At 48.5% G+C, this 15630-nt stretch overlaps 1 protein-coding gene across 1 annotated transcript in view; it reads left to right on the forward strand.

Annotated features, from left to right (window-relative positions):
• The first annotated feature begins 6886 nt into the window (after positions 1 to 6886).
• Positions 6887 to 15630, forward strand: part of SLC6A13 (solute carrier family 6 member 13) — a 31273-nt gene continuing 22529 nt past the window's right edge. The window contains exons 1-5 of the mRNA XM_053942812.1: positions 6887 to 6951; positions 8352 to 8573; positions 13448 to 13582; positions 14572 to 14712; positions 15261 to 15345. Coding sequence (XP_053798787.1) covers positions 8357 to 8573; positions 13448 to 13582; positions 14572 to 14712; positions 15261 to 15345 — 578 coding nt within the window. The 5' untranslated portion in view covers positions 6887 to 6951; positions 8352 to 8356. The remainder of the gene's footprint in view (positions 6952 to 8351; positions 8574 to 13447; positions 13583 to 14571; positions 14713 to 15260; positions 15346 to 15630) is intronic.

Below are 15630 nucleotides of genomic sequence, written 5' to 3' on the forward strand. Positions count from 1 at the left end.
CACTCCTCCTCTTGGCTGGAGGCTTAGCTTTCTGCAGCCATCAGCTGCATCTATTTTGAAGCTGAACTTTTTCATCTCTGGCACTCACCAATAGAAAAGTAAGATTGCCTTAAGCTATCAAAACTGACAAATTACTTTTTTTTTTTTTTTCCCTTTCTTTGAGGAAAAATGAGTAAGCCAGAAAGAGACTTGGTGCCATATGTTGCAACTGACTACCAGAACAGGAATGACTTGTAGACAGGGGATCAGCCATGGTGTGAAGGCCTGTGATTCTTGCTTCAGGCAGAATTCCATCCACCTGGGAAGCTGAGTGAAGGCTCTAGGTCTTGCTGATGTTGCATCTCAGAGCCCCACCAGGTGCAGAGCCAGTGCAGAGGATGAGTGCTGGGGAGTGCAGCCCCATTTCTCTGTCTGCAGGGCAGCCAAGGGCAGCTTAGAGAAGCCTGGCAGCACAGGTCCCTCTGCTTGCTCCTCCACTGCCTTGGGCTGCTGGTGACCAGGGGAGCAAAACAAGAGACAAACTGCTGCTGCTGAATGGTGCCCAGGAGCTGGTGGCTCTCACTCACTCCTTGTGCTCAGATGAGGGCTGCCTATGACATTTTTAAGAGAGAACATCTCCTGGCAGTGCAAGGATTTTCTAAAAATCTGCTGTAATTCTGATTTTTGGAAGCTGGAAAAACTGAACCCAAATTTTATATCTTTTTGATCATTTTTTGAATGCCCAAGTTTTCACTTTGTCAGCTTTTGCATCGAAAACTTGTTTTTTGAGAAATTTCTGAACACCTTTCACTCTGTCAACCAATGACTAGCTGAGTATTAGAATCCTCCCTGAGTTGAAACTTTGTGTTCTGAGTAGTTACCAGCCCAGTAGTAATAAATTAAACAGTCCCAGATTGGAAGCATTGTGTTCTGAGTTGTTACCAGCACAGTAGTTGTGAATTATGAAGTATCTTTTTTTTTTTTTTTTCTTTACTTTTTAGGGTATTCAAGTAAATATGAATAGATGCTCTGAGATCACTGCCCAAATCTTGCTTGTTTAAAAACAGATTATGGGCTTTCTTTTAGGAATCAGTTAAGTACAGCCCTGTCTAACCCCTGAGAAAAGCTTTTCCTTTTTCCTGCCAGAACATGCCTCTTGCAGACAGAAAGGATGCAGGGACATGCAAATCCCTGCCCTGTCAATGGCTTTGATGTCATTCTTTCTGCAGGCAGGCGCTTTCAGACTTGTATCTTCACCTCAAAGGAGCAGGATGTGCAGAGCATAAGGAAAGACCATAAGTGGTCCCAATCTACAGCTCCCTTTCTATCCCTCAGTTTACCCTGTACCTAATCAATCTGCTCATCCTATGCCTCTCACTTCTGGGCCACTTAAACACCACTGCTGGAATTATGATTTCCTTTGGTATATGGTTCTTGATATCAAAATGTCCTCCACTCGTTTCCTTGGCTGCAACTTCAAACTGGTAAGTTTTAATTTCTTGGTGCAACTATCAACTTTCACATAAGAAGGCCCATGACTAGATTTTGGAAGAGCAGTGACTTCTGCCCTCTCCCTAAAATGTGTTCAGGCTCTATTCCCACAGTTACTCTGCAAGGGGTTGTTCAGGTTGCTGGTAAAGTGGGAATAGAAGAGAGGCCTGAGAACTGGTGGTACCTGATGGAGTTGAGGGGAAAGTAGCAGGAGATGCTAAAAAAATTGAAGTCTTCAGGCTCAGGAGTCTTTGCTTGCTACTCAGCTCTTGCTTATATTACATTGTGTTTTATTATTTTATAAATATATATATATAGATATCTATACTTGTGTGCTTATAAGGGCATAACCTCACAGTGCTTTTATTTTGCATATAAAGAAATTAGGATACTTTTTAATTCTGAGCAGAAAAGCCTCTTTTCCTTGCTCATGTGTGCAAAGGGCCAGTGTTTAACAGGGACAGAGTACTAAGAAGTCAAAGCAGAGGTAAGATGCAGATCTGCCTGTACTGTGCATGCAATACTGTGTCTTCCTGCTTTAGACCTGGGTTTGGTGCTCCTGACAGCCAAGTGCACACCCAAGGAGCACCTGCTGCTTTCATCCTGGTCTGGGGGGGAACTGCAGGCACTGGGCATAGCCCAGGGAGTGGTGACAGGAATCTGCAGCTCTACTGCTGCTGGGAATTCCTGTGGCAACCAAAGCAGGTCTAGGGGCACTGCTCTTTCCGTCTCAGCTGATCTCCTCGTCTGCTCTGCCCTGGTCCTAGAGAGGGACAATTCAGCACACTGTCACCTACACACCAAGCCCTGTGTAAGCCCTGCCCGTGGCTCCTGCCTGCAGGGGAGCAGGGCTGTGGCAGTGATATCCTCAGGAGCAGGTTCTCCAGCACTCTGAGCAGTCCCTGAGCTCTGGCTCATGCAGAAATGTCACCTGTCTATCTCCAGAGCTCAGTGTCCACACAGCGTATCTCGCACACAAACCCGAGCACAGCAGCGAGGCCTCCGCCACTCTGCAGCTTTCCAGTGAGGACAGGGCTCTTCCAGCCTCAGGATTCTGCTTCCTCAAGCTATTATTTGGGAGCAGTAATTCACTAGGGAGGCTGTCTCTGAATGAAGTTGTTTGAAAGCCTGCTGCAGGATCCTCTGTCATGCAGGAACTGCAGGCCCTGGTCTTTTGCTTCTGCTACTGTAGTTTCAAAATATGTGTGCCTTTCTGGGACGGAGTTTAGTGGCTTGAGCAGGAGTCAATCCTTTGTGCTTACTTTGGTTTCTTTCTCTGCTAAGCAGTCTCCATGTTCCTGTGACGTGCCAGCCAGTGTCAACCTCTAATTGTCCCCTTTCTGTGCATATTTGTGACAATTTTGCTCACCACGGCCATGGTTGCTTTAAGCTAAACAACATTTTCAGGTTGAACAGGCCAGAAGCAGGGTGGTTATCAGATGGAGGAAATGCATCAAACTTGCTCTGGCCTTTGGTTCCCAGATGATATAATGGTAAATTGTGTTCCTGGAAGCTGGAAGGTGGCTCACAAGATTGCACTGCCTTAACACACGTGGAGGCATTTTCTCCTGAGGACAGAGGAGCAGAGGGGGAGGTGGAAGTGTGAGGCACAGCTGCTCTCAGTGCTCAGCAAAGGCCAGATATGGCTGATGGTTTTTCATGTTTGGAATGCGAAGCAGCAGCAGTTGTGCCCAGGCCACTCTCCTAAAAAGACTTTGGTGGTTTGGGCCATAATTCATTTCAAAGTAGCTGCTACTTGCACAGCACTAAGAGGTTGTGCTTGTCTCCCTGTAAACATTTCCCTCTCCTATTTTCTCCTCCTCATTCCTCTAAGTAGGTGCCTTTTGAAACCCTCCTCTTTTTAGGTTTGAACTACCTTTCCAGGTGCCTGGAGGTGGCTTGGTGCTTTGGAGGAGAGAAATCCAACACTTATTCCCTGCAGAGCTGGACATAAGTGTGAAGCAAGACCAGTCCTGGGAGTGGGTTCAGTTGTTACCAGAGCACGAAGTGTCAGCAGTCCTGGGGTGGGCTGGGGCCAGTTCTTATGCACATCTGTTCCAGACAAAGTCAAAGGACCATATTATCTCTAGAAGCTTTTGTTCCACATTTGCTTTCTTTGGGCTGTAAGCACTTCCCTGCTAGCACAGCCACAGCTGCTGGTGGAAGACTGGGATCAAGCTGAAGGCAGAAATCTTGGCAAATGTTCTAAGGTAAAAAGAAAGAGAGGAGCAAAATGCAGAATGAATCAATAGCCTTTAGGATTTCCCAGCTCTTTTCCTGGCTGAGGTGTAAGGCACTCTGACAGTGACCTCCCTGGTCCAGAGCTCTTGCTCTTCTCCAAAATGGATGTTGGGGAGAAGTGTCTAAGCTGTACTGCACAGCTGGTACAGCTGCTCAGTGCTTGGCAGCTTGCCTGGATCTGGAGGCTGCTGCAGGACCTGCTCTGGAGGCATTGCTCCAGCATGGACTGTCCCAATAAATGGTGGGTGACAGCCAGGCTGGCTGAGACGGGGCTGGGAGGAGTGCAGCTGCTCTGGCTGGTGCCATCATCAGCCCTTGGAGGGAGATTACTGAATAGGCAGCCTCTCGTTCCACACCCTTTTCAGGGGAGGCCACCCACAAAGAACCACCTTGTGCCATCCTGGGGGTTGGCATGAGAGTGATGCTTGTGGGACAGGTGCTGCCACTGGCCAACACTTGTGGCACTGGAAGGTGCTCTGCAGCTGCCCAGAGAGGTTCAGCTTGCATGACTCCAGGTGGCACACACTGCTTCAAAAGCTCTTACCTAGTGTTCTCCTTATTCATATATGTGTGTATCTACCCAAATAATTTTAAATGGTGTTATCTTGGTAGATCTCTGGATGAAGTTGTTTTCCTGTTACTACAGCATGCATATTACCTAGGTTTGTTCCTTTTTAATATTTTTTTAAAGATTCACATTTTTCCATTTTTCCATTTCTCTTATTTGTTTCTTGCAAACCTGTTTGGTAAAGCTTTGTTTCTGACTGTCCCTATTCTTCCCCTTGCCTTAGATACAATTATGTTCAAAATCTTAGACATTGAGATTTCATCCTCAGCATTTTTCCCTTTAAATTTTTCATTGCCTTTAATGTGTTGATTAAAGTCCCTCTCAATTTCTTTCCCTTCTAACATTTCAAAAATATGTATTGAAAGTATATTTTATTTTTTTTTTTTTTGATCCTTTGTGGCATTGTTGCATTTTTCTCTATTTTCTATAAAAAATTTTTTAAAAAAATCAGTCTTTGAAATAACATCTCCCAGAACCATATGGACTTTTTCTTAGTTCACTCCAGAATATGTGTAAAGTAATGCTTTGCTCAGGATTTTCCAGCTTGCTTTTGCACTTGTTGATTTAATATCTCCCCTCACTGCTTATGTTTACACTGAACATTTGTTTTCATTTTTGGGTTATTGTTGTGTTCAGCGCAGTCTTATCACATGGAGCACAAGTCAAATAGTCTGTAATTGATTGCACATTTTCCTATCATAATTAGCTCCTGCCAATTAACTTGTCATCTTGTTGATAGGATTATTGCTATCTGTATGCTGCAGTAATTGTGCTTACTGAGGGATATTCATGCAGTGGTGATGATGAATGCAATAGCTGGAAATTGAAAATATAGTTTGAAAATCTATAGAAATAGTTCCTTAATCAATCTCTTCTCTCCATACACCAATCTGTTGCACAAAGCAAGATATTATTTATCTTTACTGTTGTTTTTAATCCCTGCATCCTTACCCTATTTAACAGCTGCACTATTCACTGTGAGATGGTTTCTGCACAAAATGGGATGTTTTCTGTTTCTCACCATGTTGCATAATTTCTCTTCTGGAAGAGGAATTATGGGAAAACCATCTTTCCTGGTTTTCAAGAATCACTGATCTGAGGAATGGAGATGTTTTATTTGGACCACTGTGTTTAATTGCTGCAGAAGAGGAGCAGCTCTGTGTGGATTTGCCTGTTTCCTTTCCAAACAATATTCTGTGGTAATGGCCACAGGTACCATGTTTCATTAATTATGCTCAATGGGAGGAAAAAGTATTTACATTTATTTTAAATCCGAATTTTTCATCAAATGACATTAGTTGTTACATTGTGAGATGTAGGGCATAACATATTCATCTTCTCTGTCTTCCTTTTTCCTGGACCTTTGTTATCACCCTCTTTTCAATCAAGGCATCTGCTCCTGAAATGAGTTGTTGCATATTTGATCACTCCGTGGTTGAATTAATTCCTTTCCTCTCCCCGCCTCTCTTCCATTTCTTCCATGTCTGTTTCTCCTGCAGGAGGTCTGGTGCTGTGTGGATTTACCACAGATTCATGTGGTGAAACCACAGTGCTTGCTGACTCTTTCTCGTCGTTCTCCTTCTACCTTCTCAGACTGCCTGTACACATTTTGCTGCCTCTCCACACACCTCGTACAAGGACACTGACCCCAAAAGTGTTATTTTCTTCCCTGATCTCTCTTGCCTCAGATATTTATCAACAGATGTAATAAAAATATTTTAAAACCTTGCCTCGCATACATCCTTGGACCATCACAGGTGTAACATATCCACCATGAATAATAATATCTTGTTCCGTTTGCCTCTTTTATGGCCTCTAAACATGGAGCTTAATGTCACCATTACCTGCTGTAATCCCAAGACCTCCTTCTGGAGCAAGAACAGCTCATTTCACAGCCCAGTGCTGGGTGTGCATAACTGGGGCTGCTTGTCTCCTTGCTGTGAAACTTTTAAGCTACTGCTTGATTGTCTGTTCCCATTGCAGCTTCCAGAGTGGTGTCCTGGGATGGGGCAGTGCTGCTTCTGGAAAAGACCAGTGGCAAAGATCCCCTGTGTGTGAGGGAAGAGTGTTTGCAACCTGCCAGATTTCTGAATGGGGCTGGTTTGGGCCCTTAGTAAGAAGCAGCAGAGCGCTTAGCTGAGTTTATTTCCAGCTTTGCTGCCTGCCACTGCTCCTGGCCGCAGCACAGTCCTGGAAATTTCGGGTCAGGCCGCGATGCAGGACCTTGCCCTATGCCCATGACCCCGCTAAGAAGCACCAGCGGGAGGGAATTCATATTTTGACTCTTACCTCTTCCCAGCAGGTCTCGGGGCTTCGACTCCCTCAGGCAGCGCTGTGGAGGCACCTGGGAGCGGTGCTCTCCCCTTTCTGGAGGGACAGAGTCGGGCAGAGAGGCGGTGGAGAGCGGGAGCCAAGCGGTGCCGGCCCGGGACAGAGCCCGGCGTGAGCCCTCCTCACAGGCGGGGGGAACGAGCCCCCTCGCACTGGCCATGAAACCAGTCATGTGTAGGTTTTTGTCCAGCCCTGGGGGGTGGGGGAAGGAATGTGGGTTGGGCGAAGTCTAGGATTACACCACCGCTGAATTTTTTCTTTCCACACTTTAAATAGGCAGCACCTTTCGGTTCTGCCTTCGCCTCTCCCGTCGCCCGCGCCCCGACAGCGCCGTCCGCAAGGTAACATCTCTGCCCCCGTTTGCTTCTGCCCTGCTCCCCCTGTGCCCCTCACGCTGCCGGGGGTGGGAGGTCATGGAGCATTTTCTGCCTGTTTAATAATTTTCTAGTGTGGCGGGGTCCTCCCAGCCCTTCCTTTCGGCCGCTGTCAAGCGCTTGCCAGTATTTCTTAGCCCTCTTCATGCCCCCAGGTGTTTTATAGAGGGACTAAGCAGGGGGAGGGGAGAGGTTGAAAGCGCTGATTTGCCCTTTTTTAGTTCTCCCCGGACGGGGGAGAGTGTAATTTGCTGCCGGTGCCTCTTCTTGCCCTCCTGGCGAGGGAGTTGCGGGTAGGGATGACTGTCAGCGTAAGGCTGGGGCTGGGGCAGCACGCTCTGCAGGGCACGGCGTAGGCTTGGGGGCTGGCACTGTGTGGGGGGAAGGTGCCCTCCTTGGCACGAGGTCCTCAGCAATCCCAGCTTTGACACCGGGGTTTGGTAAGACCAACAATCCTCACCCTTTTTGCTGTAGAACTTGGCAGCCAGCGGGACATCTTGCCTGGAAGGAACAGGCTCAACCCTCCGTGGTCCTTCCAAGTGGTGTCCTCTCGGAGGTACCTGGGGGAAGGTGGGACAGTGAAGTGGTGCCCACCTGCTCTCTGCTGATCTTCTCTTAGCACAGATGTATTTAGAGATGGTGCCAAAGGATCTGAGAGCAGTACTGTGGGAAGCTTTGCAGGAAATGGGCAGATGTTTGGAAGGGCAGACCTTGAGAAAGGCAAGATCCCAGATGCCAATGACTTTTGCACACTTTATCCTGCTGTTAGAAGGATAGCACCATTCTAAAAATCACCTTTTCATGTAGCCATGAAGATTGTCAGCAACAGTTGCTGCCATCAAAAGGATAAACTTGCTTTCCTATCATTTCAGTTTGTTCTCTTCCTGTGTCTAGGACTTCTGTGTGCTTTGTGGTATCCATCACATGGTCTGTAAAACCAGGCCAAGGCAACAGAAGAGAAGAGAAACCCTTATAAAATATCTTGTCAAGTATTTGATCCTGCTGTCATCCCTCTCCAGCCCCAAGTCTGTTTCCCACACCTGACACAGTGGGAGCTCCAGCCTGAGCTGCTGGGTCTTCTGTGTACCACTGGGCTTAGAGGATGGGCTGCCAGAGACAGGACTGTTTTGAGATGTGGCAATTTGAAATAATGAAACTAATAGTGGCTTTCAAGGACTAGTTTTGGACTCATTAGTGAAAATGCATGTGTACTCTTAGCACCAGCAGGAACCTGCATGAGGAGAAAGGGAAGAACAGTTTGAGATGTGTGTGTGCATGTCCTTGCCCCTCTCTTGCCTCTCATGGTCCAAATTTCTGCATCTTTGCATGGCTTGTGCTGAATGTAATAAAGGAAACTCTTTTTGAAGGTGGGATGGATTACAGAGTCCCTGGTGCTGTCAGCAATGGTGAAATGGTGCCCACACACCCTGGCATGGAAAAGGAGAAGGAGGAAGAAGAGGAGGAGGACCAGACACTGGAGCGTGGTCAATGGAACAACAAGCTGGAGTATGTCTTGTCTGTGGCTGGGGAGATCATTGGCCTGGGAAATGTCTGGCGCTTCCCCTACCTCTGCTACAAGAACGGTGGAGGTAAGTGCAGCCAGGGCCACCTGGTTACCAGCACCACTCCACCATCCCTCCCAGCTCCTCAGCTGTGCCCAATTCATACGTCTGAAGAGAAGGTACCAACCTGCCAACATGGTACTGCCAATCTGGGCCCCGACCAGGGGCTTGTTTTGAACCCAATGGGACATGGATAACACTGGCAATATCCCAGGGTTTCTGACAGCTGTAGCTGTGTTTCCCTGAGATGAATGGAATTCCCCTCTGCTCCTGCTGGTGAGGTGGGTGGCTATATGCAGAGGGAAGGCTGGAAGAGCAGGGAGAGAACTCAGCTTTCTGAGAAGTGTGTCTCACTTCAGGCATGGCTTCCTTGAGGAGCGCCAGGCATCCTGTGCAAATCGGGTGGTGGGTCCTGCTGGGGAGAGCAGGGAGTGGTGTGAGAGGCCACAGGGCCCCAGTGTCTTTGCAGGCTGTGTCAGTAGGAGCTCAGGGGACTCCCAGGAGTTCTTGAACACAGGTCTTGCTCCTGTGTGTGTCCATGGAGGGCTGGGTGCTGGAGGCAGGTGGCAGGGACAGGGCAGAGTGAAGGGGTTTCTCCTGCCTCGGGGTAGAAGTACAACAGCACTCCTGCCGCACACGGTCCTCCCTTGGCATCTGCCGGAGCTGTAAGGTGTGGGAGAGGGGACCCCTGCCTCTGATCCCCACAGAAGGGCTGTGGGAGTGCAGGTGGACGTGGCTGATGCAGAGACAGGGAAGGAGGGTGCTGCTGCTGGCGCCGAGGTGCGAGCACTCCAGCGCTGCTCAGGCTGTGCTCAGCCATCCACCCCTAGGCCAGGCTGTTCTGCGCCTTGGCTGCAGACAAGGCTCGCTGTGCAGGTGGAGGGTAGCTGCAGGCTTCCACCGTTTGTGGCTGCCTTTTAAAGGACAAAACTTTAAAAAATGAAAACACAAAGTTTTTTCTCAACTTTGGCTCAGAGACGTGTAGAGAGAGGGAGCTGCTCTCCCTGTCTGGTGATTAGTTGCTAATTGGGCCCTCCAATTAGAAGGTCAGGGGAGAGGGGAAGCGGCGCTTGGCTGGGAGCTGGCAGGGAGTGAGCACTGAGGACCCGGGGCTGAAATCCCCTGGCTTGAGTTTGCAGTAGTCTCATGGGCCTCACTAAACTGCTTTCATCCCAGTGGCATAAAAGAGGATTAAACACGGTTTAGCTACTTTCACGCCGTGCTTTCTTCAGTGCTTGTTTCTTTTCACCAGGTGATCAGGCAGTCTCTTTCCCTGTTGAAAAAAGGAGAATTTTTCCACATGTTCTTTTCCTGTAGGAAATGCTTCTTGGCTGCTTATTGAGCTGTGTCTAGTCCCACTGCTGCAACTTTCTTTGGGTACTATTCCATCGATGGGAGCAGAACCTGGAATCCTGTCCAGGCATCCCTTGCCCTGAGTGCCAGGGAAGAGCTCAGGGAGTGCTCTGGGAAGAGCGGAGCTCCCGTGTGAGCAGCAGAGGCAAGACTCAAAGGGATTTCTCAGCCTTTTTTTCCCTGGAGAAATGGGCCTGAAGCAAAGTCCTGTGAAGCACTAGAGGCTGTGAGGAATTTGAAGTCCCAGGCAGATGTTTCATCTCCGGCCCCCTTTCCATGAGGTTAGAGCAAGGATGGTGCACGAGACGCTTTCATGGCGAGGAAACAGTTTCTGTAAGATTTCTCCTGAGCAGTGTGATGAAGTGGTGCAGGACACAAGGCTCCCTCCTGCCTCATGGAACACAGCCTACCGCAGACAGCTTTGTATCAAAATCCTTCTAACACCTCAAGTTGAATTTTAAAAGCTCCCAGAGGTTTTGCCTTGTACTTCTTTAGAAATGCTGGTCCAGGCACTTGCTTCTCCCATTCTTCTATAAAGGTGCAGGGCCTTTATTTAATTTCCAGCCCCAGATCAATCACAGCCAGCCTACAACCATTAACTCTTGTGCCAGCACTCCCATCAGTCTGAGGTAGTTCTGCCCTGCCGGATAATTCTCTTTCCCTTCTGAACTGCATGCAGACAGTGCTGATAAATGCTCACAGCTCTTGCTTTGCCTAAATATGAGCCTCTTCAAGAAACAGTATCTGCAAAATCTGAGTTATTTGAAGAGCCAGTCACTCTTCCTTTCTTTAGGGATATTTTCACATAACAAAGGAAGAGGAGTCCCTTACACATTTAATGCTCAATGCATGATACCAAAGCCCTACACAGTAGAGAAAAACAACAAAGAAAAGTAAAAAATTGTTCTTTGTGTGCTAGTTTGCTCTTGCTTTCGCCTGCAGTGGCAGGGCCAGGCCCTCCCTGGGCAGGCTGGCCCCGCTGATTGGGAAATACCAGGGAAGCCTGTCTGGTGGTGTGGCTGCTGGCACTGCACCCCTCCCCAGCTCCCCACACCTGCCAGTCCCAAGCCCCCCACTGCTGAAAATGACATGGGGAGGGCACTGGGGATGGTTATAGAGTAATTTCTGCCCGTGTCCCCTGCTCTGCCAATTGGTGGGGGCAATTTAAAGAACACAGACACCTATAGAAAGAATGGCCTTATTTGCCTGTGAATATAAAGGCAACACAGAAGTAAAATGGTGCATTCAATAAAACTACACACTCGGCTTTAGCAACAAGCAAAAGGAAGCAAGGTAATGCACCTAATCATTACTAGATGAGAGAAGGGATAGGGATTGAGAAAGATACATCAGCAATTGTCTAAATACTTGTACCATCATCCACAGTCCACAGTCGCTGGGGAGCCCTGTTCCATAGCAAGGACCTGGAGAACCCTTCCCAGCAACTGGGAAAATCCTATGCAGTGTGTCCACCTGTAGCTGAGGTCTCCAAATTAATCCTCAAAGTGGTTTCAGCGTTTATAGGCCCAAATCAGTAAGTCAAAGTGACTTGATAATATTTTTAGCACAGAAACACCTGGATCTGATGGCACATGGCCTGACCAGCAGGGGTGAGGGTTTGGCCAGAGCTCAGGCTTCAGCTGGGGAAGTTTTCCCCTAAAACACCCTACAAACAAGCCTCTGTTCATGGCAGTTGGGAAAGTTGCTTAAAACGATACATTTCTTGCAGATAACTACACAAGTTTATACAGAGCTAGCATTAAGTGTCTTTGTCATATATTTTTAGCTAAATAATACTGATGGTGTTAATGACACAGTGCCCAGGATTCATCCTCTAAGTCAGCTCTCACTGAGGCCAGCTGCTCAATCCTCAGCACACCAATCTCTCCACCTGGAATGTGAGGGGATTAGGGCAGATTGCAGAGACACATCTCTACAAATTTTTCTTTCTCTCCACCATAATTCTGTGCTATTTCACAGCCTACATGTCAGGACCCTCCTGAAACTTGCAATAATCACAGGTTAGGGGACAGGCCAGACTGCAGGCTGCAAATAAGGGAAAGCTGGGCTGGAAAGCTTGTCTTGCTGCCTCAGAGACCTCTCCTGGAGTTTAGTTAAATACAGACTTTTATAGGACAACCATCTCTCTTGGAAACAGGCTTGACTTTCATGATGATATGATTTTGTGCAAGCTGGGAGTTGAGAGGACTGTGTTAGGACAACCATGTCCCCTGCCATTTGCCTTCACCAGTTTTTGTTTACAGTATATGGGCAGATGTGCATTGTTCCTGCAGGGCTGCCAGGTATCACAGAATCACTGAGATTAGAAAAGGCCTCTAAGATCACGGAGTCAAACCATTAAGCCAGCACCTCTTTCAGCTCCTCTTTGTCCACAGGGAGCTGCCAGGGTGCCTTCCCTGTCTATTTTGCTCAAGCTTTTTTTTTTTTTTTTTTTTTTTTTTTTTTTTTTTTGCCAGAAGCGGGGGCTGTGGCTCTGTACCCAGCTGAGATGAGCACAGGGTGGGAATCCCAGCCAGTCCCCAAAGTGCCCCTTCCCTTTCCCAGCCCCTGCATGCTAGCTAAGCTTCTTAATGAAATCTCCTGGGTTTTGAGGTCTCTCGTGCACCAGGATTGTTGTTTCCCATACACCCCCACCGAGCTGAGCCCAAAGCCAGTTAGCATCACACAGGCAAGGAAAAGGCCTGTGCAGGGAAACCACAATTAGTGCCTGGCTGGGTTGCCACCTCTGACCCTGCATGCCCTCTGAGCCCACCACAGCCAAGATGCTGCTCTCTGCTTGTGTCCAGCTCTTTCCTGACCTGTGTCCCTGCCTTTCAGCACAGCTTGAGCAGCTCCAGTGGCACATGATGTGTGAGTGGCACATGATGTGCATGCACCATCTTGTGGGGCTGTCTCCTGTGCTCTGTGGGGTAAAGGCCATTACTGCAATTAACATTAGCCTGGGGTAATCAAAAGCCTGAAGCATTTAACCTCTTCCTGCCTGTTCAGTGACAGGGCTGGAACAGGAGGGCAGCCCTGGCTGCTGCTGTGAGGTGCACACTTTCCTGCATTACTTGCTCTTCCTTTGCATGTCTGCTGCTTTTTGCCAAGCAAATGATCGAGCAACCCCACAAACTGGGCAAAAGTGTCAGTCTCCATGTGCTCCTCAGAGCCTTGGTCTTGGCATGCATGGGTTTGTCAGCTTATTCAGTCACAACATTCAATGTGAAAGGAGCCACAAACCTGATTAAAAGTTGGAATGTCTTCACAGCAGAGTGTTCTTCTGTATTTCCATACAGCTATTCACAACTTTCATCTCCATTCTTTGTACGTATTGAGTTATTCATATAATCACATCAATCCAGAAGATGAAATGTGAGGAAATTTTTTTTCCCTTGCATCCTGTCTGTGATCTTCCAATCTCCACAGCCACCATCCCTCCAAGGCTGTCCCACTCAGGAGGAACCTGCCTGGTGACTGGCTAGAGACAGCCTGACCTCAGTCCCCTCATGAGGCTTATTTTTCTGTCTGCCACTTGAATCTGCCAGGTGCCTTCTTCATCCCCTACCTCATCTTCCTCTTCACCTGTGGGATCCCAGTGTTCTTCCTGGAGACGGCGCTGGGGCAGTACACGAGCCAGGGAGGGGTGACGGCCTGGCGCAGGATCTGCCCCCTCTTTGAAGGTGAGTGGAGGGAGCTGGGAGGGCATGGTGAGGAGGGGAGACCCTGGGACCCTGAGGGGATGAGCAGAGCCTGGATTGTTATGCACCTCCACCCATCCCCTGCCCACCTGCCTGAGAGGGCCACTGGCTGCCCCCTTTCCAAAATCCTGCTGGAAAAATGGATCACCTTCACCAAACAGTTCTCACTGTTACATTGCATCCCAGTTTCCCTCTTCATGGCCACAGCTTTGGCAAGGAGCTTTGTGCCCAATCAAGGTTATCCTCTAAGAGGTAAATGGGGAAAATGCTTCTGGTGATTATGAGGAACCTAAAGCATGCTGCTGTTTTTTTTTTTTTAAGTTGATGCTCTGTCATCTCTGAGTTTGCAAATCGTGTAAAACCTTACTGGTGAAGGTATCAGCTCTCTTAATGAATTGTCAGTAGTCAGATCCTCTGTTTCTAGCACAGTTTCATCACAGTTATCCAGCCTCAAGCCACTTTCTTTGATTTCTCTGAAAGTCACTGTTGCCTCCTCCTTATGTACCAAAACCTTTAGATGCTTCTCCAACGCCTCCCAGAGAAGGTGTGCAGTGTTAATAAAAGAGCTTCCCAAATAAAAACGAAAAGGGGAAAGTGAAAATTATTAAAAAATGAATTTTGTTAGAAGAGATGTGACTCAGCAGGTGCCACACCATTGTTTCTGCCCCTTTGGGTGGCGTTCCAACCATAACCTGCCCACCCCCTGCCCAGCATCCCTCCCATTGCCACCCTTTCACCAGGGAAGGCTGTGGCAGGGCAGCAAGAAGAGAGTTGCCTGGGGGCCCCTGTCTGGATGCCCACTGATGTGGCACAGTGGAATTTGGGGAGGGGATGGTGGCTCTGTTGGCTCCCCCAGTGCACTCAAAATGCAGAGCAGCAGGCGCAAACACTGGGTGAGCAGCTCCCAAAGGAAATCCTGTTTCTGTCCCCTGGCATGTGGGTCACCTGCCTTTGGGGCTCGCTTTCTGCAGGAATTGGCTACGCCTCACAGGTCATCGTCATACTGCTGAACTTCTACTACATCATTGTCCTGGCCTGGGCCTTGTTTTATCTCTTCAGTTCGTTCACCATTGACCTCCCCTGGGGCAGCTGTGACCACGAGTGGAACACAGGTGGGTGTGGAGCCCTCTCCCTGTTCTGCAGCAGATCCCAGCTGAGGAAAACCTGCTACTGCCCAGGGCTAAGGCTCAGGAGAGTGTCTTGTTCCTGTGTGGGTGGGATGCAGGTTTGGGGTGCTGGGTCACTGCAGTGCTGTTGGCTCTTTTGTGGGAGAGGCTTAGTTGATCTCAGTCTTTGCTAGAGAAGCACCAGTGCTGTGCAGTGGTGACCTATCTGGTGACTCCTGCTCTGGGCTCCAGAAAACATGGATGCTCTCCTTCTTGGCATCTTTCAGTCATCTTGTTCTGTGTGCTAGCCACAGACCTAGTGCTGATCAGGACTGTACCCGCTGCAAGGAAAAAATAAATGCTGTCATCTTAAGTGTCCTAGATTTCTTGCCACCCTTTCCATGGAAGGCATTTCTTCTTGTGCATCCTTGAGACTATAACTTGTTCCAGAGTGAATGTCAACACTGTAGATGGACAGGGAGGGATTTTTCAGATCCTCTGCTACTCCAGGCACTGCTGCTTACAGTTCTTGTTTCCCTGGGCCTTTCCCACAGGGAACTGCATGGAGCTTCAGAAGGCGAACTCAACCTTCAACATGACCAGTGAAAACGCCACGTCCCCAGTCATCGAGTTCTGGGAGTAAGTAAAGGACCGGCCTGTACACCCCTTCCCTCTCAGATATAAGTTCCCTGGGCAAGGGACAAACTGCAGTAGCACATCCTATAAACCCATCCTTGCCAGAAGAGGACACAAAGGGGAAAGCTGAGCAGCTCAGAGTGAAGGCTCTCAGGGGCAGCCTTGTCAGTCAAGGTTAACTTCACTGTGCCCATGGTGTTGCTCTGGAGCTGTGCTGGCATGCCTCAGAGCCACCTGATTTTGTCCTTCTCTGATGCTGTGTTCCTGTCCCTCTGGACCTTTTGGCCT

This window comes from Vidua chalybeata, chromosome 5, assembly GCF_026979565.1.
Source record: "Vidua chalybeata isolate OUT-0048 chromosome 5, bVidCha1 merged haplotype, whole genome shotgun sequence".
NCBI classification, from domain to species: domain Eukaryota; kingdom Metazoa; phylum Chordata; class Aves; order Passeriformes; family Viduidae; genus Vidua; species Vidua chalybeata.